The sequence below is a fragment of the Uranotaenia lowii genome, chromosome 2 (genome assembly GCF_029784155.1).
Source record: "Uranotaenia lowii strain MFRU-FL chromosome 2, ASM2978415v1, whole genome shotgun sequence".
NCBI lineage: Eukaryota > Metazoa > Arthropoda > Insecta > Diptera > Culicidae > Uranotaenia > Uranotaenia lowii.
In genome coordinates this window covers 146,530,340-146,555,424 of record NC_073692.1, presented here as the reverse complement: position 1 = coordinate 146,555,424, position 25,085 = coordinate 146,530,340, and the positions used below count along the sequence as shown (strand labels likewise).

General features: G+C 38.5%; 2 protein-coding genes across 2 annotated transcripts in view; both read left to right on the top strand.

Moving 5' to 3' along the window:
- Positions 1-605: 605 nt before the first annotated feature.
- LOC129741951 (mothers against decapentaplegic homolog 2) lies at positions 606-18,961 on the top strand (the record flags this gene model as incomplete). The annotated part of the gene is made up of 7 exons (XM_055733781.1): positions 606-728; positions 8,472-8,710; positions 8,778-9,037; positions 13,598-13,772; positions 13,835-14,040; positions 14,111-14,255; positions 17,749-18,961. Coding segments are annotated over 7 exons (1,272 nt in total), but the record flags the coding sequence as incomplete, so codon positions are not given.
- A 2,546-nt stretch (positions 18,962-21,507) lies between these two features.
- The window catches only part of LOC129748963 (disks large-associated protein 4), a 199,078-nt gene continuing 195,500 nt past the window's right edge, over positions 21,508-25,085 (top strand). The window contains exon 1 of the mRNA XM_055743779.1: positions 21,508-21,904. The gene's annotated coding sequence lies outside the window, so the exon portion shown is untranslated. The remainder of the gene's footprint in view (positions 21,905-25,085) is intronic.

The following is a 25,085-nucleotide window of genomic DNA, read 5'->3' as shown; positions in this document are numbered from 1 at the left end:
CCAAATCCAATAATATTGTGAGTTTTCAACTTAGATTATGGATTAATCTTCTGCTCAGTTGAAATGAAATTTTTCATCAAAGCTTCGTTTTTCTTCCATACTTTTTTCAAAGGAAATTTATTATTTTCGTAACTCTACCACCAGGTATGATGTGTTGTTCTTCATTAGTATGGATGGCGTAGCAGCACATCTCTCATGGAGCGCACCGCGGATGTCGAATGGTTCTTTCCTTCGATTGCAAAAATGACGATATCGATGCAATTTGAAAGGAATATTGTGGGCGGTTGTTGGCTGATGGGCTTCGATTCTGGTACTTAGACCGTAGAGTGCGAATGACGCCGACGACGACGACGCACGGGGGCATTTCATTCATTAAACGAGGGTACAAACTCGCGCGTGAGCGTAGAGATGATTTATCACAAGTCAATGGATGTTTCGAAAACCAAAAAAATTAAAAGTATAACAGAGATCACGTGAAATTAGTAAATTTATTTTAAAATATAATGCTCGAATTCGAATACCAGCATATGCCTGTAACGAAAAACACACAAAAAAAATAAACAGTTCAGATATAGCAACTTCAAACTTGCAACTAACCTACTAACCTATTTTACCTTTTTTTTCTTCTTGACAGAGCTCGACCGGCAAATGGCGAAAATGGAGTTGCGCTGAGAAAAGGGCTTCCTCACGTTATCTACTGCAGACTTTGGCGTTGGCCCGATCTACAGGTATGCCATCGATATGATTTTATTTGTGACTAGCTGACCCGGTGTGCTTTGCTACACCTTTCAAAATCGAATGAAATTTTCAGAATTAACTCAAATTTTTACTGTTTTATTGGCATTATTTTGAATCAAATTATAACATAATTCATAAGCAACCGTATAAAATGGGAGCTGCAGCTGGAGTTTCGGATGGCAATCCAAAAGTAACTTAAACTTATATTCTGAATCTTCCATCCATAAATTTGTGTTAATCCCGTTTCAAATAAACGAATTGTAAAAAAAAAAATTTGTGTTAATGATCTGATAATTTTAATCTGTTTCTTTAGGCATCGCCCTAAAAAAGGAGGGTCTCAAATAAATCGTACGCAAATAATTCAACTGATAAAATATGGTTGTTTTTGCTTGATATATTCTGGATTTATGCTAGAGAACTGATAAGAGAGCCCCCCCCTGTCCTTCCCTCCCCCCCTGCTGAATGGGTGGTAATCTTTAATAATCATACCCATTTTATTCATTCCCAAAAATCAAATATTGTTAAATTGGTTGATAAGTTTTTAAGCTATACAATAAAATTTATATGGAACCCCGTCCTTTTTTTCCTCTCTACACTGTAAAGCGAAAGGGTCTATGACAATCGTAGAAACATATCTCGTAACCAAGTACCTTTACATGCCATATTTATTTCCATTTGTTGGCTTCGTTAGCATAAATTGAGAACTAATGCTAACACAATTGTATTGGGCTAACCTCCCTCCTCCCATGTACCTACTCACTGAATAGAGCATGGTGTGTCAGATAATCATAGAATCATATCAAAATGATTTTCCATGATAAGTTTTGTCCATTTCTCTCCTCTTTCCTTCCTTTATTCCCAATTCTATCATCCCACTGCAAGAAAGGAATTGTTTGACGAAAAAAAAATTCTCGTATTAAAATACCATCCCATGCCAAATTTGGTTTTATTTGCGTTGTAAATTCTTGAGTTATGCATAAACTTGAAAGGAAGTACCATCCCTCTTCTGTCCTCCCCATTGAATGGAGGGGTGAGATCATAATATTCATAAAAGTATTTTTTGTTCTCAAAAACTTTTTGATACCAAATTTTATTTCATTTGCTCTATTAATTCTCGAGTTATGCAAAAAAATTGTATGGAAGCCCCCCTTTCCCCCTTTTTATCTTTCCGTTGAAAAAAGGTGGCGCTTCAATTTATAATAGAAACATTTCACGTATCCAAATACCCTCACATGCCAAATATAGTTCAATTTGCTCGATCAGCTCTCCAGTTATACTGAAAATTGTAAGGGAGACCTCTTCTCCCCCTTTTCATCCACCTTTTTGAAGGTGTGAGGGATACGAAATAATCATAGAAGCATTTCTCGTACCCAAATATCATTCCATGCCAAATTTGGTTCCATTTGTTGTTGTAGTTCTTGTGTTATGCAATGAAAATTTTATGAAACTTCCCTCCCTCTTTCCATTCTCCCCGCTAGAAGAAGCAAGGGGTCTCAAACAATCATTAGAACATGTCACGTTCCCAAACATCCGCCCATGCCAAATTTGGTTCCGTTTGCTTGATTAGTTTTTGAGTTATGTAAAAAATTAAAAAGAGGCCCCTCCCCCCTTTATATCTCCCTACTGGACAGAGGGAAGGGTTTCAAATAATCATTGAAATATTATTCGTATCCAAATACCTTCCCATGCCAAATTTAGTTCCATTTGCTGTATTAGTATTTGAGTTATGTAAAAAAATATGAAAGAGGCCCCTCCCCCTTTCAAATGCAGGGAGGGAGGGGCCTCAAAAAATCATTGAAATATTTTTCATATCAAAATACCTTTCCATGCCAAATTTGGTTCCAATATCTTGATTAGTTTTCGAGTTATATGAAAAATTGTAAGGTAGCCCCCCTCCCCCCTTCTTATCACCCCACTGAGAGGAGGGAGGGGTACCTAATATTCATTGAAATATTCCCCGTTCCCAAATACCACCTCATGCCAAATTTGATACCATTTGCTTGATGGGTTCTCGAGTTATGCAAAAAATTGTCTTTTATTTGGGAGGCCCCTCCCCCCCTTCCTGTAAGGGGGAGGGGTCCCAAACCAGAATAGGAACCTTCCCCGGCCTCCATTACCCCCACCTGCCTAGTTTCACGTAAATCGGTTTAGTAGTTTCCGAGTCTATAGGGAACAGACAGAAAGACAGACAGACAGACAGACAGACAGACAGACAGACAGACAGAAATTCATTTTTATATATATAGATTTGTGATTCTTAAAAAGTTCACCGGATGTCATTAGTGCTTCTTTGTACTTTTATCATAAGCGACTTTGCTGGATTGGTATCAAGCTATCGTGTCCTTTGAGTAATGAACTGATGGAAAATCAGGCCAAAACAGTACCTGGTGATCATGTTTAGATTTATTCATTGTGTCAGTGTTCACAAAAAATCGGTATGCATGCCTTGCAAAACCGATGTCTCCGTTTCCTCAACAATTTGGCCATACCGACCAGTGTAATACTGTTCTCCCGGAAGCGTTTTGTAACCAAACTTGCAAGAGGCTATTTCTTCGTCGATGATAACTCACACACAGCAGTTGATTATATAGTTTAGGAGCACTTGGTTTGACGGAAGCAGCTTGTTCTTGATTCGGCTTCGCTTCTTATTGAAGTAACCGGTTTATTTAATATTTTACAGTTGATATCGCTTATCATTATATTACAACGGGGAAAAAGTATTAAAAGGGGATTTCTGGTAGAAATAATAAAACAGGTCCGGTTCGGTCGGATGTCAGATAAAAAGAGACAGATTCTTTTATTCAGCTCATTATACAGAACTTCGCCAGCGAAGTTCTTCTCTTCACAAATATACAGAGTTCCCAGAATGGGATTTGCCTGAAGTGTCGAATGTCCGTTTAGCGAATATTACACTTATGTGTCTTTAGATACAATCTTATCTTGGCACGATGGACGGTGCTGAGAGGAGATCCCACTTTTTGGACACAACCCGAACGGAAGCAGTCTTCTTAATGGCGTAAGCACGCATGACTTCCCGGTCCAAAGTGTTGTCCACCGAACTCGGTTTTTTCCAGATTATGTTAGCCCACAAAGCTGTTTTCCCCTCAATTCTTCCGAATCGCATTTCGGACCGCTACAATGCTTACTTCTTCCATTTTCGCCAACTGACTAAGCGAAATTTTGGGCAAAGTAAATTATTTGTGCACGAAATTGATGCGTTTTTCCGAAAAAATATTACTCATTTTTACGAAAATTATGAAATTGGAGCTCACGATACACAGAGTTTTATGTTGAAGTGTAAACAACAAGTAAAGATATGCGGAAACCACCAACCCACAGAAAGCGTACTATGTATGCTATGACCAGGATTTGATCTCATGCCCGCTGGCTTAGAAGACTTGAAGGCTATCCTCTACGCCACATGCTGCGGCCAAATCATGGGTTGTATCAAAATCGTGCTATTTGGTGATTCAACAGGTTTGTCATCCTCGATCATTAACTGAACAACGGTGTCCAAACTTCGAGAACAACGTCTCAAGGTCGGCTTGAGCTGTTTTCCTAAAGCTAGCCAAGAAAACACATTGCTCACAAAAAACCTTTCACGTTTAGTAAAATTTCGCCTCGTGTGCACTGGGATACTGTACACACCCCTAAGCTGTCTCCCATCTGTCCTATCCTATGTATCTATCCTCCTAGCTATCTCAATCAGCCTCACCTAAGGCAAAACATCTGACGTCCTGATGCTCACCGGCTGCAGTGTTCCTACGGATGAAACTCAAAATGGCAAAACCTTTTGCAGTGGTAGCCGCTAGGTGTTCCGAGAAGGTTAGTTTGGGATCTAATATAACGCCGAGATCTTTGATCAAAACCACTCGGTCCATTTCCACTGTATCCATTGCATATTTAGTTAAAACGTAACGGTTCTCTCGTTATGCAGAACGCAATGCATTTGCATTTACTAGCATTACCTACAATTCCATGAGATCTGCACCAATTCAGAAGAGTCGAGATGTCTCCTTGAAGTGCTGCACAGTCCATAAATGATTCAATATTCCTGAATATCTTAAGGTCGTCCGCGTACATTAGTTTTGAAGGTTTGAGTATCCAGGCAAGTTTACAAAAATAATAAAAATGAGTGGTCCTAAGCGGCTTTCCTGAGGGACGCTGGAGGGGACTTCCAATGGCTGAGACTGGATACCCCGTAAGTTAACAAATGCTCGTCTATCTGTCAGGTACGAGAGCAGCCACCTTTTAGACCACGATGGAAAGCCATAGCGTACAATTTTACTGATTGCGATTTCATGAGGAACCTTATCAAATGCTTTGGAAAAGTCTATATAAATGGCGTTTACTTGTTGCTTTTTGCTAACAGCAGTATAAAGTGTAGCGGAATAGCTCGTAAGATTTGAATCCGTAGATCATAAAGCCGTGTTGATATTCTGATAAAATTGGTATAGCAGCATTATAAAGTCGCTCGTATAGTAGTGTTTCAAAAAACTTTCGACAGGGAACAGAGTATAGAAATGAGTCTATAATTCTCCACACCGTGAATATTTTCCGATTTATGGATTGGAGTTATGGCAGCGGTTTTCAAGATACCATCATTTAGAGATCGATTGAATATAATGCACAGTGGTCCGGCGAGTGTTTATGCGATCGCTAGTATAAAAAACGGTGGAATACCGTCCGGACCGGGTTCTTTTGTTGGATCAACACCTTTGAGGGCTGCCAAGACTTCACGGTTGGTTAAAATAGCCTGAGGAAGGTTTATGTCAAAGCTAGGCAATGCTTCGGATACTCGTTGATGGCAGGTGGGTTAGGTGAAGAATAAACACTCTTGAAGAATTCAGCAAACAGATCAGCAGTTTCACGGATAGTCTCAGATGACCGGCCGTCAAATGAGACTCGAGATAGAAAACTGCAGACGGAACGTCGAGAATTTATGAATTACGAGAATTCTGATGGCTTATTTTTCACTTCTTGTTCCATATTATTGATATATCGTCTGAATACGGTATTACGTAGCGCTGAGTATTCGGCTTCCATTGATGCTGGGTCAGCTTTGTTTGTTGCAGTTCTGTTCAGAAAATATCGTTTACGTATTCTGCGCAATCTATTACGAGAACGGCGAAGCTCTGTGTTCCACCACGGCTGTTTGTATGATTTTCGGGAAGGACGTTTTCTGGGAGTGTGAAGCGCCACTATCCCTAGCAGATGATCGTAGAAAACGGAAACAGCTCCATCAGGGCAGAGATGTTCAATAAGGTGTGTCCAATCTATTGATGCTAGTGTTTCAATTACTGGAACATAATTACATCTTCCAAAATCAAAATCGTAACACGTAGTCGTCGTCAATCAAGACATTCTCGAAGCAATCAAATATTATAACATGTGGTCTATGATGGCGATCAGTGGGTAAAATTGAACTAGGTGGATCTACAATATCAGTTACGTCTGGTTTGTTCATAAAAATCAAATTGAGAACTCTACCGTTGACGTTCTCTCGAGAGCACATCTGAGAAAGGCCAGCAGCTAGAGTGGTTTCTATAACAGCCAATTCTTGTTCGGTGGATGCATTCACGGGAAGATTTCCATTGGTAGTTTCGTCGAAATTCCACGAAAGATTCGGGAAATTATAGTCATCAGCAACAACTACAATATCGTTTACAGCTATAACTTACATATAAACTGCCTCTTGTTACGATTCAAAACTAAGGACCTCTCCTCTGAGGTCAGGTCTTTTCTTGTAACTCGAGGCTCGCTTGGTTACCACGACTATCGTGCGCTCCGCCTCTCTTCGAGACCACTGAGCAGCGAGAGCAGCTTATCCTGGACACGCGCCTGTCATAGCAACGCGTCTGAGGCTAAAAGAAACTGCTTGAATGGTTCCCGGCGAAGACGTCATCCTACACCGACTCGAGTGACTCACCTGCCGACGACGTGAAGTCACGCTATCCGAGAGTATTCCGCGGCGTGAATACTCTTCTCCCTACGAGTTCGACTGCGAAAAAGGTAAAATCTTATCTATGTATGCTTTACTGCTAGGTTTGGACGCACACTACTCAGAACACCGGTTGCGGACTGGTGCTGGTTCCAACTCCTCTGCAGGGCAGTCATGAAACGGGTGAACCAATCACTGACCACGCGCCAAGTATTGGCACCCTCACAAAATCTCCTCATGATGTTATCGGCTGTCGTGTCGAGTCTACAGGCGGCTAGCATGTTCGTGCGTAACCCTTCGAGCCTTGCTTGTCACATTTCAACTTCCGCAGGCAAAAAAAATTGGCTTTCTGTTGGTACAGGTTATAGACTCAATAGTTGTAAAAATGGAGAGAAGTTGGGTCGGTGGATAAGTTTGACCCCCTAAGAGGACGCAAGAATGGTGCCATGGAATATCATCGAAAAGTTAATGGTAGACTGTTTGAACAGGATTCGTTGGATGGTCGTCATGTCGAAAGCATAGAAGGTCGTTTGACCGGAACCACTGTAAGGTTGTCGAAGCGGAAGCCACTAGGAAGTCATGGAAAGTCGTCAAAACGGAACCATAACCCCTAGAAAGCAGTTGGATCGGTACCCACCGGGAAGCCGTTGGGCTAAATACTGATGTTATGAAATCGCTTGGTACATCTTTCTTTGTACCTGAATAAATCACATTTTCGTACGTGATGGCAAGAGTTAGAGAAACATGAGGTATCTAAGAACGAAAGAACATAAGCCGTAAATATCATGAATTATTCGAAAAAAATAACGCGCCGTTGTACTGAAGCGGAGATTGCAGGTTCAAGTCCTGCCGGTGAGTCGTTGTATCTTTTTCTAAAAATTCATGATAATTACGGCTTATGTTCTTTCGTTCTTCGATACCTCATGTTTCTCTAACTCTTTCCGTTCCCTACCAAGCCGTTGGCCGTTGGGGAAAATTCGGTGGACCGGGATTTATCGGGATGAGCTCAGACCGGAGCTATGGAAGAACGTCGGACCGGAGACATTGATATGTCTTCGAGCTAAATCTATGAAAAGTTCGTCGGATCAAAATAATTAGGAGGACGTAGGATTCGTCAGCTACGAACGACGCGTCGTCAGGCCTTAGCTATGGAAGGTCCTCGAGCCGTAACCACTTGGATGTCAACTGTCCGGAAACCACAAGAAGCTCATGGAAGGTCGTTAAACCGGAAACCAAAAAAAGGTTGACGGAATATGTGCGTGAGCTATTAGACATGTGTCATTGAAGGTCTTCAAGATCGTCAGATCTGAAGCTACTTAGAGGTCGTTGGACCGAGATTTTTAAGAAGATCATCAGTCCGGAACCATAGAAGGTCGTTGGAAGGAGCCACTGCAAAGATCGTTGGATCGGTGCCATGGAAGGTCGTGGAGCTGCAGCTATTGGGAGGTCGTTCACCAGAAAGCCTTTTGGAAGCCAGAAGGCGATTTGATGGCTCATCAATCTAAAACTTTATCAAGCATCATCCAAAACAAATCGCTATTTTAATATGTGTAACAAACGAACCTCATGTCGCTTCTAGATGAATAAAAAATTCTTTCTCAGCTTTGAATAATGGTCACGCAGACTCCCTCGGTTGGCCAAATATATTGCGTTATCTTTTTTGGCGGAGCTCATTAGCATGATGTATCTGTTGCCAATTTATCATTCCTGTGAAGAGGTAGCAATTTTCAAATTAACTCGCAGACGTCATTTAATGTGCCCATTTTTCTATCATTCTTTCATTCTCCCACAGAGTCAAGCTGAACTGAAGGCCCTGGACATTTGCGAGCACGCGTTTCATCTCAAGAAGGACGAAGTTTGCATCAATCCGTACCACTACACCCGCATAGACAGCCAATCGCAGCAGCCGCTCACGATATTGGTACCGAAAAATCTATCCACACCTCAGGGAGGCGAAAGCTCAGTCACATATACTTTGGACGATTTGAGTAACACCGTGCCGGTCAACACTCAGTACAACAATGCTTTAAAGTAGGTGGTTTTAAAAGAATAGAATAAAATTCCGTTTTAATTCCATTTTTTTAAATTTCGTTTCCAGTGAAAACTACGTCACCAGCCCACAGCCAGCTCAGCAGTACATCGGACAACCGCAGCAGCAGCAACAGCAACCGCCAACACATCAGCAACAGCAATCGGCACCGTCCTACATGGAGGCGACTCTGGGCCAGCAGATCCCGACCAACACCACGATTATGGACTCGACCAGTGTCGGATTGGGCACGATTCCGAACACCGAGACGCCACCGCCCGGTTACATGTCCGAGGACGGGGACCCGCTCGATCAGAATGATAATATGAGTGAGTGCCGCTGCGTTGTCGGTATCCGGCCTTTGGTTGGGTTTATTTTATTTTTTGTTAAATTAGAAATCGATTTCGGATGATGCTTTGTTATGAATTACAATCCGTACTCTTAACAAAAGATTTCAAGTAATGTTGAACGTCTTAAAAAAGGCGGTACCTAATTTTTAAATGTTGCTATGAGTTCCAGATCTTTCGAGCCAATGCACAGTGGTCCAAAATGCGAAAAACGTGATCGTTGCTTATAACTTTTTTAGGTCACATTTTAGCATATCGGTGTCTTCGGAGAAGTTTGTTTGTAAAATCAGCTCTAAAATAAAAAACTATTATTTTTCTGATTTATCCCCCTACAAGTGAGATAACATTTCTAACTTCTCTGTTATAGGTTTTAGCTCTTTGATGTCTTCGACAAACTTGTTTAAAATCAAATTTTATACAACTTTGTCTCAAATGCCAAGTTTCTAAAATAATTATTTTCCGAGATATCGGCCAAATAAGAAACTTAACCTCTAAAAATCAGTTTTTTAATAATTACTTTTTTCAGTAAATTTTAAGTTTAATAAAATGTTCCACAAAGTTGTTTTTCTTACTAAAATACACAACTTTGTTGAACATTTCAAGTTTGTAAAATGTGATACTGCAGAGCTATGTTAAAAATATTACCGAAAATAGGGCTTTTTCATGCCTTATTTTACAAACACCGGGCAACATCGGGCAGCCCGCTTTAGATGCAAAATAAAGTCGAAGATTTCGTCTACAAGATACAGGTACAATTGTCAGTATCCACTTGTATCCAAGCGAGATACATCAATTTTACTTTTCCATGTTTGCATTAAAAACAACGATTTCTATGAAAGCACATATTTATTTATTTATTTATTTATTTATTGCAAACAGATACATAAAATTAATACATTTTAGATAGTACTCCAATGGCTTCGCCGTTTAAGGAGTTGTTATTGATCTTAAATTCTATAATCTATGATCTAATCAATGATAAAGCGATAAAAAAAAAAAATATGTACACAAATCATGAAATTAAACTCAGCAATGAAAATAACTTAAAACTAAATGAACAATAACATAAATTCAAATATATACATGATGCAGGTTAATTTTGATATAATGAAAAAATATTGCACGATTTTAAAAGTGTTGATGATACATTGGAATTAAGAAGAAACTGCTTTATAGAATTTTTGAAATGACCATAATTGCGAAACGGACCACACTTTTCTTCAAGAAAGTTAAAAAGTTGTACGCCTCTGAAGGCTAAAGAACGTTCTCCAATAGTTGTACTGACCGAAGGGCGGGTTAACATATTTCTATTACGGGTTAAGTATTGATGATTGGTACGATCAAAATATACATTGCAGTGTGTGCTATTTGTAATGCTCAGATAAATAAAACAACAAATTTGAAATATGTACAGGCCTCTTACAGGAATTAAGTTATTATTTACATTGTAAAGTTCAGCAGAACGACTGCGATATGGAAGATTATTGATAAGACGTAGGATTTTATTTTGTGCTACTTGAAGTTTATTAATTCGAGTATTACAAGCATTGCCCCAAGAAGAAATAAGGTACATTAATAAAGACTGAAAAAGTGAATGATAAATTATATGAAGAATATTAGACGGAATCCTATGTTTGACTTTACAAACTAGACCTGTTACTTTGTTAAGTTTTTGTAATAAGTTATCGATATGTAAGTTCCAATTCAAACAGTCATCTAAAATAACTCCTAAATATTTACAGTCAGTTACAACTTTCAAACTAGGAAAAACAGATTTAGTAAGAATTAAGGGATTAGAATTTTGCCGTTGAGAAGTTTTGAAAGCTATGATGTTAGATTTATCTATATTTAAAGTTAATTTATTTATACGAAAAAAATCGATCAATAATGTCATATCGGAACACAGGTTATTGTCATTTTCTTCTGAGCTGTTATTGTTATAAAATAATGCAGAGTCATCTGCAAATAACCGGAGAACTCCTTTAAGTGGCAAAGCAGCCATATCGTTTAAATAAACTATAAAAAACAATGGTCCAAGTACAGAACCCTGGGGAACTCCAATATCAATTGATGATAAACTACTGCGACAACTATTTACATTAACATATTGAAATCGGTTCGTAAGGTAGCTATTGATCAAGGCTAATGGAGCTCCACGTACTCCAGCAAAATTAAGTTTTTCAAGAAGGATTTTCCTGTCAACCGTGTCAAACGCTTTGGATAAATCCAAAAATAGGCCAAGAACGTCTTCTTTTTTATCGAGGTTCAATTGGATGTTATTAATAAGCTCAATAACTGCATTATTTGTGGAAGATTTTTCTCTAAAGCCATATTGCATGGAATAGAAAAAATTGTTGCTGTTTAAAAAGGATTGTAATCTTCTCGCTAATATTTTTTCTAATATTTTGTTAACTACTGATAATATTGAAATAGGACGATAATTATTGCAAAATGAAGGATTTCCGGATTTAAAAATGGGTGTTACTTTTGCTATTTTGAGACTATTAGGATAAATACTACGTTCAAAACAAAAATTAAAAATATCAGATAGAACAGGACTTATGATGTCACTAACGGACTTTAGGACATAGACACTAATATTATCATGACCTGGACTAGTGTGATTGCAAAATGATTTAATTAGGGAGGATATTTCTATTTCATCTGTAGGTGAGAGGAAAAATGTGCTGGCAGAACTGGATAGAGTATTATACTTGTTAATTGTATCATTACTATTTAAGATAATTTTGGATGCCATATTTTTGCCGATGGTTGAAAAATAACTATTGAAATTATTAGCTATGGATTGTATGTCTGAGATAATTTGCATATTGTTGTCATGAAGTTCATGTACTAATGTGATGGAATTCGAACGACCTAGAACTTCGTTGATTGTATTCCACGTTTGCTTAGAATTTCGGGAATTAGCAAATTTATTTTCATAATATTTATTCCTTAAGGTTTGAGAATAAAGTTTGATTCTATTTTCAAGATCACGTATTTTACTATCAATTTCATTAACAAATCTACCCAATCTTAACAGTTTTCTTTTTTTATTTCTCAAATTCCTATTAGATTTTATTAATGTAAGAAGTTGATCGGTCATCCATGGGTTGATCTTGTATTCATGAGATTTAATTTGAACTTGTTCTGTGCATTCGGCTAAAGTTTTAGTTAATGTATTGTGAAAGTAATTATAAAAATTATCAGGATTATCAAAGGTACCCATATATGATGGAGAGAAGCGCATGGTAAGAAGTTGATTGAGTCTCGGAAAATCTGTTTTATGTCTAAATTTAGGCGTATTTTGAGGTCTTTTGATGTTATACGGAAAATGTGTTAGGATAAAATTATGATCGCTTCCGGAGAAAAATATTGTATCATTCAATATGGGATATTGCTCGAAGCTGTTAAAAAGAACATGGTCAAGAAGGGCGTTAGGATATACAGCGCATTCTACTAGGTACGTGTGTTTTCTTCTAGCTTTTCCCTGCGCGATGTCAGAAGCAAAGGTTTGGAAGCGCATTTGTATTATTAGTACAGGTTATTGTGTGTTCAATTGAAATAGATATCCTCTACAAGCTGGAGATGCTAATAATACAAATGCGCTTCCAAACCTTTGCTTCTGACATCGCGCAGGGAAAAGCTAGAAGAAAACACACGTACCTAGTAGAATGCGCTGTATGTGCTTTCATAGAAATCGTTGTTTTTAATGTAAACATGGAAAAGTAAAATTGATGTATCTCGCTTGGATACAAGTGGATACTGACGATTGTACCTGCATCTTGTAGACGAAATCTTCGACTTTATTTTGCATCTAAAGCGGGCTGCCCGATGTTGCCCGGTGTTTGTAAAATAAGGCATGAAAAAGCCCTATTTTCGGTAATATATTTAACATAGCTCTGCAGTATCACATTTTACAAACTTGAAATGTTCAACAAAGTTGTGTATTTTAGTAAGAAAAACAACTTTGTGGAACATTTTATTAAACTTAAAATTTACTGAAAAAAGTTATTATTAAAAAACTGATTTTTAGAGGTTAAGTTTCTTATTTGGCCGATATCTCGGATAATAATTATTTTAGAAACTTGGCATCTGAGACAAAGTTGTTTAAATTTTGATTTTAAACAAGTTTGTCGAAGACATCAAAGAGCTAAAACCTATAACAGAGAAGTTAGAAATGTTATCTCACTTGTAGGGGGATAAATCAGAAAAATAATAGTTTTTTATTTTAGAGCTGATTTTACAAACAAACTTCTCCGAAGACACCGATATGCTAAAATGTGACCTAAAAAAGTTATAAGCAACGATCACGTTTTTCGCATTTTGGACCACTGTGCAATGGTCTAACTTTCGTTTTTTTTAAATTGCCATCTTGAATTGACCTTTTTTTTCGTTCTTACTTCATTCATGTAACTATTGTGTAAAATTGAAATATGTACCTAAAATTTCACATTTCGTTCTTCCTTTTTGATTCTTATCGAGTACTCTCGGTTTCAAATGTTGTCAACACCCTTGTTTCATTTTTTTTGGATCCCGTAGCTGACATGTCCCGCCTCTCACCCGCCATGGACGCCCAGCCGGTTATGTACCACGAGCCGGCCTTCTGGTGCTCGATCAGCTACTACGAGCTGAATCTGCGCGTCGGCGAAACATTTCACGCTTCCCAACCCTCGATCACGGTGGACGGTTTTACGGATCCCTCGAATTCAGAAAGGTTAATCTCAGGTTCTCATTTGAATAAGGGGTCTTCTATTAAACAACACTTTTTTCTCGCAGATTCTGTCTTGGGCTGCTGTCCAACGTGAACCGCAACGAGGTGGTGGAACAAACGCGACGTCACATCGGCAAAGGCGTCCGGTTGTACTACATCGGGGGTGAAGTGTTCGCCGAATGTCTCAGTGATTCCAGCATCTTCGTACAGAGTCCCAACTGCAATCAGCGGTACGGGTGGCATCCGGCAACCGTTTGCAAAATACCACCAGGTGGGTTTTAATAACAAGTGAAATTTCACCAATTCAGTTTTTAATCAAATTTTTGGTATTGCTTTTTTAGGATGTAACCTCAAGATTTTCAACAATCAGGAATTTGCAGCTTTACTATCGCAATCCGTTTCGCAGGGCTTCGAAGCGGTCTATCAGTTAACTAGAATGTGTACAATAAGGATGTCCTTCGTCAAAGGATGGGGAGCAGAATATCGGTGAGTAAACATACTAAGCTTTTAGCATGTCAGCAAGTCAGGACCCGGACTTTTCCGGCATCGTTATTGGTTCATTTAAAGAAGGATATTCACAGAATTATTACTTGTTCCCAGCAATGTTTAATTTGGTTGATTGTGCAATATGTATTTATAAGCTCGTACTAATGAAAGAGTGCAAGCATTATACCATTGGCCAGGATGGACCGTAGTTGATAGCAAGTTTAATTTCAGCTCAGCATTTAGTATGTTAGTATTTAGTCAAGTCAGGTTAGAAAATCTGTTACACCCCTGTCTGTAAGCTAGTCTCTAGTCAGGGTAGTAGAGTAGTAAGAGCAACAATCCTAGGGGCCACAGTCTGCTAGAGTCCTTCGCGAGACTGGAGGTTGAGCTTTGCAACACTGGATCTACCAGCACCTATCGCAAGCATGGAATACCAGACAGAACGTCAGTGATAGATATCACCTTTGCGAGCCCATCATTAAAAACTGACATGAATTGGAGAGTATGTGACGATTATACGCACAGCGATCACCAGGCGATACGTTATAGTGTAGGAGACCGAAATCCGGTGGCAGTAAGGCAACTGCCAGTCCATGAGCGGAGATGGAAGACCAAAGTTTTCGATAAGGAAGTGTGCACCGAAGCTCTTAACATGCAGGAAGCATCGCAGGTCCATAACGCTGAGCAGCTGACAAAAATGATGGTAGCGGTGTGCGACATGACCATGCCCAAAAGGAATACACCGATGTGGTGGCTGAGCTTCGTACTAGCTGTCTAAAAGCCAAGCGACGAGCTCAAGACGAGAAACGAAGCCGATAGAGAAACGAGAGGTGCCGTTTACCGAGCAGCCAGGATGGCACTTAAGCGAGCTATTAAAACAAGCAAAGAAAACTGAGCAAAACAGAGCGTTATGCCAGAGGGTAGATGGTAACCCATGGGGCCAAGCCTATAGAGTTGCACTGGCGAGATTTGGTGCGCATGACAAATACTGTTGTGAAAGTGCATCGAAAGTCATAGATTCATTGGCCTGGATTATGCCGAACTGCCATGGTCCACAGAGTAGTAAGAGACGTCTCCTTGCGAGCATAGCACTGTCAAAACTACGATACGGAGGAGCGGCCTGGAGCTCCGCGATAGAGGTAGAACGCAACAGATCCAAATTACGGAGCACACATCGGCTGATAGCCATGCAAGTTTCCTGTGCGTACAGGACCATATCAGCAGATGCAGCTTTTGTCATCGCGGGCATCCCATCGACATAACTCTGGCGGAGGATATGGAGTGTCACAAAGCAAAAGATGTTAGAGGAGTGCGTAAAATTCAACGAGCAGCGTCAATGCTCAAATGGCAGAAGCAATGGGACGCATCGAACAACGCAAGATGGACGCATAGGTCGCATCCCGCGACTTTCAGACTGGGTAAATCGGAAGTATGGAGAGGTCAACTTCTACCTGACGCAGTTCCTTTAAGCAATACCTTCATCGGTTTGAGCTTATCAGCTCGCCTTATTGTCCGGAATGTGTAGATACGGAGGAATCGGCAGAACATGCTATCTTTGACTGTCCCAGGTTCATTTCTAGGCATCAACAATTTCAAAATTTGAACGCTGAAAACATTGTGAGTGAAATGTGTCGCGACGAACAGTCGTGGCGTGCTATAGTCGACGAAATCTCGCAAATCATGCGCGATCTGATAGGAATCAGGAAAGATGATGAACGGAGAGAGCGAGATAGTCAACCAAGTTCGACAAGCTAATGAAAGGTCTCGTATGGCACTACAATTCAAAAGCAACGCGATCTTAGGGCGCGGTATAACCCTAATCTGGACTCATACGTGTGATGGAACTTAAAAGACGTACTCAGCTGCAATCTTTCCTGCAGCAAAAGGAAGCGGAGATACCATTCGGGGTGGTCGTGACGGGATTCTAGTTTCTCAATCAGCCATGCCTTGGTGGTTAGAAATCCTGGAGTGGTTGCTGTGACGGGCGCGAGTTACTTTGAAAGCGTTACCTAACCGGCACACGTTTCAAGGTCCCCGGGGTAGTGGATGCTGTGTCGGGCGTGAGTTACTATGAAAGCGTTACCTAACCGGCACACGTCTCGGGGTCTTCCGTACCAATCTGAAGTTGGCGATAGCAAAAAAGAAGAAGGAGGTAAAAGTAAAAGAAAAGGTGAGATGTATAAGTACATGAGCACAGCCTACCCCTTGATATAGTATCATAGGGTGAAACCAAGGGTCACATCTGGCACACGAATCCCAAGGTGGCTTTAGTGGGACGAACCCACTCACGGCAGCAAACACCCGGCTGTTCTGGTTTGAAGTCAAATTTCCATCTTGTAAAAAAAGCTAGTCTCTAGTCAGTCTTCCAGTTAGTAAATCAGTTAGACTTCAGTCAGATAAATATGTCAGTCAGTAAATTACTTAGTTAATCAGACAGTGAGTTACTCAATCTCTCAATAAGTTAGCCAGTCTTTCAGTTTATTAGTCAGTCTTTCAATCTGTTGTTCGTTCAGTCAGTTCTCAGTATGTCAGTTAGTCAGGCAATCAGTTTCTCTGTATTTCAATAAGTCACTCAGACTCTTAGTCAATCAGTCAAGCTATCAGTAAGCCAGTGAGTCATTCAGTCTCTCAGTTTGTCAATCAGTATTTCAGTTCATTACTCAGGCTGTGTGAAACCCAGACTGTATGTCAGTCTGCAGTCTCTCTTTATGTCAGTAAGTCGGTCTGTATTTCAGTTAGTTAGTCAGTAAATCTCTCTGTCAGACTGTCAATCAGTCAGTCAGTCAGCCATTCAGTTTTTAGCTCTCAGTTGATAATTCAATCTGTCATTGGATTGGTCAATTAGTCATGAAGACTTCTTTTCAATCGGTCTGTAACTCAGTTAGATTTTCAGCACCTTGTTTTGTTAGTCAGTTTGTCTCTCACTATTCAACCCAGTCAGTCAATCAGAATATCATTATGGTAGACATTGAGGCTGTCAGTCAGTCTAGCAGTAAATCCTGTCAGCCAGTACGTCAGTCAGCCAGTCTCAAAGCATGCTTATTCAGTCGGTCAATTAGACGTCAATCGTTCAGACTGTCAGTCAATCAATGAGTCACTCAGTATGTCAGTCAGCCTCTTAGTCAATAAGTCAAGCTGTCAGTAGGCCAGTAAGCCACTCAGTCTCTCAGTCAGTGAGTCAAGCTAACAGTAGGCTAGTAAGTCGCTCAGTGACTCAGTCAGTGCGCCAAGCTAACGGTAGGCTAGTCGCTCAGTGTCTCAGTTTGTCACTAAATCTTTCAGTTTATTATTCAGTCAGTCAGCCACTCAGGCAGTATACTAGTGTGTCAGTCACTTTATTGGACGTTAGCCAAAAAGTCAGTCTGTCAGTTAGACAGTCTCTCATTAGTTCATCCAGTCAGGTCCAGTAACTCGGCCATCACCTGTTATTCAGTCTGTCCGTTTAGTAATCAGAATGCAACCGAATTCTCACTGTTTCTTTCTCAATTTTCAGACGACAAACCGTTACCTCAACGCCATGCTGGATCGAGTTGCATTTGAATGGGCCTCTGCAGTGGCTGGATCGGGTCCTCACTCAGATGGGCTCACCACGGTTGCCATGTAGTTCAATGTCCTAATCAAATGGCATCTAGGGTGTCTAAAAAGAGATAAAGCAGCAAACCTCTGGGAGTGACATTTAACTTAAAAAACACAAGCAACAACATAACAGAAACCTATTTTTGAACGTTAGTTAGTCGGTAAGATTGAACTAACCGAAAAAAAGCCTACAAATACTGCTACAATACGACCTTAGCAATGGGACGCAGATGCTGCAACACAAATGATACAAATGTGTTAAAACGATATATCAAGAAAAAAAGTTTATTATCGAACAGTAACAATGAAATGCAAGATCAGAACTATGTAATACCGATACCGATTCTCCCAAACTTCGTTTAATCACCGCAAGCAAGAGAAATGTCGAATGCAAAATTCGATTGCAGTTAACAATCAAAAACTAAGTTTCTTTTTTTATTTATTTAAGACTCTAAAGTATTCGATATTGAGCGACAAATTTAGAGTTTCGTGTTCTCTTTTTTTTTCTTGTACAGGTGACAACAATGTATGCGTATACTTATTGACTAACTTTATGATAGAAGCTTTTCATGTTATGTTCTAAGATTATCTGGTAGGCATCAACTACTTTCGTTTTTTGTAAGTAGCGCTTACAAAAGTAAACATCCTAACCGTGGCAGGAGTAAATTCGACATGTTCGGAAACTGCCCCAATCAATTGAAACACGATAATATTTGAGCCAAATTCGTTTGTTTTTAGAAAAGTTACGTTTGTCCCAAAAATAAAAGCAAATAAAAAAAATTATAGACATCTCATCTGATCGTACTACTTGGCACTCCAAAAAAAAAAAAATCTTCGGAAATACAATACGAAATGCAAAGCAGATCTAATTGGTGTAAATTTGTGTGATGATTTTTAAAATCCTTTAAAAACAAATGATAACACATTGTGAAGCACATTGAAAAACGATTTTATACATAAGAGAAAGCTGCAAGTTTTGAAAGCAAAAAGATATCAGAAGCACACATTGAAAACGTGTAACATATTTTGTGACCGAAAATTCGTTCGTTGATAATAAGATAATGAGAGAAACAAAAAGTTTACAAAAAACGTGAGAACAAAAGCTTCGAGAAGCGTTGAATGGCGATGACGACGTGATTTACTTTTTTATCCTTTGTTTTATAGTTTCGTTCCAAATGAAGAGAGAGAGAGTCAAATAATTAAAAACAAAAAAAGTATACAGTAAGACAGAAATCCCTTTAGAAGTTAGTTGCTTTAAATATAAATTAATAATGAAAAATAGGCACTCTGGTTAAGTACGTTCATCCGAAAAAATATCCTTGTTACGACACACAATCTACAAATATACAACGAAACATGGATTTGCAATCTGAAATCCTAAATCGCAATCTGAAATCATAATTTGAGATCTCGAACAAAACTCTTAATCACAAATTTGGACCTGAATCTTGAAACTAAAATATTAAATCTCAATCTGAGTTTGTCAGTCAGTCAGAAATCTGAAATCTGTATCTGATATTAAATCTGAATTTGAATCAGAAATCTAAATTTGAACCAAATCTGAAATCTTAGTCTGATTCTGAATCTGAAATTTGAACCTTAATTCTGACATCTGAATCTAAGTCTAAAATATAAATCTTAAATCTGATCCTGAGTTCTAAATCTGAAATTTGAAACTGGAATCTGATTGTCAAATCAGAATTTGAATCTGAATATTAAATTCAATTAAAAAATTTGAATCTGAAATCTGAATTTAAAAGTTGAATCTTAAATCTAAATCGGAGATCTGAATCTAAATTCTGATAATTTATGATGACTTTTATTTGTTGGTTCTTTGTTTTCTAATTGGCATTTCAGTCAATCGGAAGAAATCAACAGAGTTTAACAATTTGCCTCACGTAGTATACGCTCAGGAACACATACAGTAAAATGCAAATTTCCTTGAAGAAGGCCGAGATAAAAGGGCGAAACGTCGGGCAAATTGTAAACCTCTGTTATCTGAATCTGAAATTTGTAACTGAATTCTGGATCTGAAACTGTAATCTGAATCTGAAATCTTTAATCTAAATTTTGAAATCTAAAATCTTCTTCTGAATCAGCAACATAAATCTGGAATCAGAATTTCGTTTCATTTTACATATCCGAATAGCATAATTATGCCAAGTTTTGGATTTCTTGGACTCCAGATGATACCATCTTTGTGCTCACGAAACCTTTTTTTTGGAACGATGGCTAAACGAGGTATCATTTGGCCTAATTTTGGCCTTTATTCGACCATTATGATACAAAATTGTACAATAGTCCTATTTGCCACTGGTAGTGTTCGTGATATTATGTTGGTTGTTGCACCAACACTTTTCAATTTTGGGACAATTAACCTCAAAAACGACCATGTGTGTCGATCAGCTGCTCGTTTTTTTTGTACCGAGAGTTTTTGAGGTTAATTGTCCCGTCTCATCTGTACACGCTCAGCAAGTGTGCGTAAGAAATGTCAAAAACAACTCTATCTGGGCAAGAAAGCAAGGTATTATTTTGGTATAAAAGGTTTTTTGGAATAATCTGAAATTTAAAACCTTATTCCGAAATCCAATATCCTGAAATTTTAAACCTGAATCTGAAATCCGAATATAAAATCGAAATAGGTATTAAGTCTAAATCTGACAGGAATGTGACATTAGACTGGGTCGATTTGGGGTCCTTTTTGAATTTATCAATCCCTGAGGTCTTAAAAACTTTGTTTTGGTTCAAAGCTCATCCATGATTTTTTGCAGAATTTTTAAGTAACGTTTACATGAGTAAATTAGAAATTTTCCGCTGATCAACTTTGTCCAAAACCGTAACTTCGTATCTTATTGGACAAATAAGTTATTAGGTGCATCAACTGCATCTTTGGTATAAAGTTGCGAATGACATAAAGATATTAAAACGACTGTATTCGAAACACAAAAAAAAAAAAAATTAAAATTTGAATCGGCTGTTTGTGTGCCAAATCTTAAGCTGAAATCCTCCAAATTAAAATCTTTCATCTGGAATTAATTGAAATTTGAAAGTTTAATTTGAAAACCTAATCTAAAACTCCAAATATGATTCCAACACTTAAATTAAAAATCCAAATTGAACACCAGAAACCAAAAATCTATAGTCCAGAATTTAAAATTTGCCTGAATGTGAAGTCTGTAACTGAAGTTCAAAAAGCAGAAACTCGACTACTGGATCTAATATCTGTAATTTTAAAATATAATTTTGTTACCATCAGAAGTCGGAAGTTTGAAGTATGAAAATTTCATATTAACTTTAAATTATGGAAGAACAACATCATTTTTCGAATATTTTATTGTTAAAATTGTCGACCCATTGCGAGGATTCTCACTCAGGAAGGCAGAATAATATACCAATAATGCTGTGCAACTTTTATGTCGGACAGCTATGCTGCCAAAAACACCAAACATCGACCCTATGTTGGGCTGATCAATGCTATCGGTTCCTATGCTGTCTGGTTAAATACACCGTACGTTTCTCATGCGTTTGCAGCAAACGCTTGGCGTGAAAATGTGTTGGTAAGTTATGTGCGGTGCGGAAAATTTCTCTCTTCTCTCGCCAACATCGATGGGGGAAAACGGGGAAAACTGTAAACTGATGTTGTGATATTTGTGTGCTCGCTCGCTCGCTCAAAAATAACAGTTTGCTGGCAGTCTTTCAATCGGTATCGTGTAAGATCAAATTTTTTCCTCGGGAACCGTGAAATTATCTGTCCCCAATCGGAAATTCCACAGTTCTGCTGTGATCGCTTCCTGTGGATTGTTCTGCCAATCGTATCCGGTAACCGGAAATAGTGGATTTCGGGATAAACACTGTCGGATTGTGCGAATTTTTTAGGCGTATTTCGCAAACGGAAGTTGGGTGAAATGAAATGTGAGCTGTTGTTTTTTGGCATTAAGTGAAAGGTGTACAGAAAGTGCATTTTCGGGTGAATCAAAATAGTATCGGGATTCTCGAAATAGTGATTTAACATTTGGAAAAACATTCAATTTTGGATTTAGCTGCTGTTAATCGACATCAGTCCTGCCCGTTTGGTAAGTGTTTTTGAATATCGCTATTTTGTATCCACTTCATGATTTGCAAAACGCTCCTAGCAAAAATCACGCAAAGGAAGCCTTTTTCTTTGTTTTTTTTCTGCGTGATCCTTGCCTTCCTGGCCAATGTCCAATGTGCAAGAATGGAAAGGATAAAAGATTCACATGCGGACTTGGGGCTAACGTAGAAAAGAGAAAGGTTGATCTCATCTCATTATTACCATCCCATCATACGATACCCAGGATAGCTAGATTCCTTAGGTATACTACTCCGTTGCTTGCATATGTATTAGTAGGCCAACCGAAAAATAGTTATAGAAATTCCACAGAAATGTATGGAAATTTTTTTAAATACTAGTTAAATTCTAAAACTACTAATTTTAAAATTCTGCAAAAAATATAGAAATGTTTACCAAAGTATTTACAATGCATTAAGCGCTCTGCGGATGGAAAATATATTTCTTAAGCGGATTTTTTATACAGTTAAAAAAAATTGCTTTTTGCTAAATTCCTTATAACTGAAACTTTATTAATTTTTTTAGTATCTAAAATAAAGAAGCAATCATTACAAGTTATAACAAGTCATTTTTTCACCATATGTTTACAACTACATCTGAAAAAATGCTCTCCGAAATTCGAATATTTTGCTGAAATACTGCAATATTGCCAAAGAAAAACTATCTCGTAGTCAAAATAAAGAAAGCATTTGAACATAAATTTTACGAATTGCTACACAACGTATTTCAAAGAATGCGACTGATTACTTATTTGGACAATAAGACCCCTCAATCTTCCATAAATTGAAATTATGTTTCAAATCCCACACATATTGTTCGAAATTTCGTAACTATTTTTGACCCTGTGTTTACACGGCTCTGTAATTGAGGTTAAGCGCAATGTCATACCTTTTGATCTGCCTATCTTGTACGATACCGTTTTTTGTTAAGTTCTTTTTCGTGCATGCTGTGTGCTTGTGTGCGGTCGAATTTTTGTTGACTTTTGTTGGAAGTGCTGCTAGAATTTTTTGTAGACATGCAAATCAGTAATATTTCAATGGTAATTCTTGATAAATTATGACATGTGCCAAGTTCTAATATAATTTATTTCTAGAGTTTGTTTTGATTAGGTCGTATGAGCCACATTGCGTGTTCCGAGAAAATCGCTGTTGAAATTTTGAAACACATTTTTAATTCTAGTATTTTGAAGAGCACTGAGGGCTGTCTGAAAATCTGGTATGTGATTTGTAAGTAGTTGGAGAACATGCTAATGTATTCGATATAGCCATTCATTTAGTTATATTCAGTGAAAATGTACTTACGACATTTTGCATTATCTGAATGGCGCTAGCGTCGTAATGAAGAGGAACATATAGTTTTATTTTAACTTGATTGGGTGTTTCTTAATCTTGGTAATTTCCATCGAAATTAATGGAATACTGATATTTAAGGTAATAGAATCCATAGATGTTACCTGAAAGTATCCGTTCAGTGATTACCGAAAACGGTGCTGCGAGGGACTGACTATCAGGATTGTTTGTAGTCGACTTAATACTATGCTGGCTTGCTGTTATCCGATGATCATTCCAGGAGTGCGGAAACGTATCAAAATAGCCGCTAGTTGTATTGGCTGCCTCTGTGAAATATGAAAAAGATAATTTGCGATTTTGCACAGCATAAATTAACATCAATCAAACTTACCTAGCCCTCATTGAAGCCCTCTATTACCACGATAGTTCAAACTATCATTCATCACGATCTCCGATTGATATTTTCACTTTCGAAGACTTCCTGAAGCCATTTCCTGAAAAAATGCAAAAGGTTGCATCAACCACTACGCCGAACTGTTGTTTTGCGACTTTTTGCATGCACGGTAATTTAGCGCGATGCAAATAGTCGTAAAAACCAAATTGCACTCGAAAATGAGAAACTCATCATACGTCTTAAATTTAAATCATGATCTAAAATTTATTTATTAATCAAATGAAACCAAATTTTAATCTAAAGTAGAATACATAATTTTCAATCATTTGAAGTAAATAACTCAATTTTGCTTATGTTGGTTCATACGACCTAATCAAAACAAACTCTAGATTTATTCTTCGGATAAATTTTTAAGAAAACTTTTTTCTTATGTTTTTATTCTTTTTTTTGTTTATCCGACCTATCAGGTTGACTGGTATCCTGACCTGATTTCAAACCAATTCCCGTTTTTATCTACATTGAGTTTTTTTTTATTCCTAGATGCTAACTCCAACATATCCCTTTCTTCTGAAACATCCCTAGAGATTACTCAAGACCTTATGGCTTCTTTGAAACCTTTTTCACCCTTTAAGGCTTTTATAGGTTGTACCTCTGTCCGCGGTTTTCACATCAGCGGTATAGTGTTTGGCGGTATGCTATTTTGGCGGTTTACCATTTGGCAAAAGGACCTAAAGCGCGGCATGACAATTGGCGGTTTGGTCGATTTGGCGGTTTACCATTTGGCAAATGGTCTTGTTTGGCGGTTTTATATTTTGCGGTATGAGTCTTTCCGCGGTTTGTCTTTTTGGCGATATGCAACATTTCGCGGTAAGATATTTGCTCATAAATATATACTGAGCAAATGTTGTACCCAAATCTTTTTTCTGGTTTCGAGACGTAATGCGTACATACATCATTCTAGTTCGAACGCGCAGCGTGAGGAGGCGGCCTCTTAGTTTTGAACTACGTTTCTGAGAAGGTCCCGTTTTTTCTAGGTTTACTGAAAACCTAGGAAGGTCCCGTGTTTCTAGGTTTACCCAAAGCTAGGGACAATCCCCTAGCCCGGTCCGCAACGCGAAGCGTAAGGACCATACTTCACCCTAGTTCGAACGCGCAGCGTGAGGAGGCGGTTTGTCTTTTTGGCGATATGCAACATTTCGCGGTAAGATATTTGCTCATAAATATATACTGAGCAAATGTTGTACCCAAATCTTTTTTCTGGTTTCGAGACGTAATGCGTACATACATCATTCTAGTTCGAACGCGCAGCGTGAGGAGGCGGCCTCTTGGTTTTGATCTACGTTTCTGAGACGGCTTCGTTTTTTCTAGGTTTACCCAAAGCTAGGAACAATCCCCTAGTCCGATCCGCAACGCGAAGCGTAAGGACCATACTTCACCCTAGTTCGAACGCGCAGCGTGAGGAGGCGGCCTCTTAGTTTTGA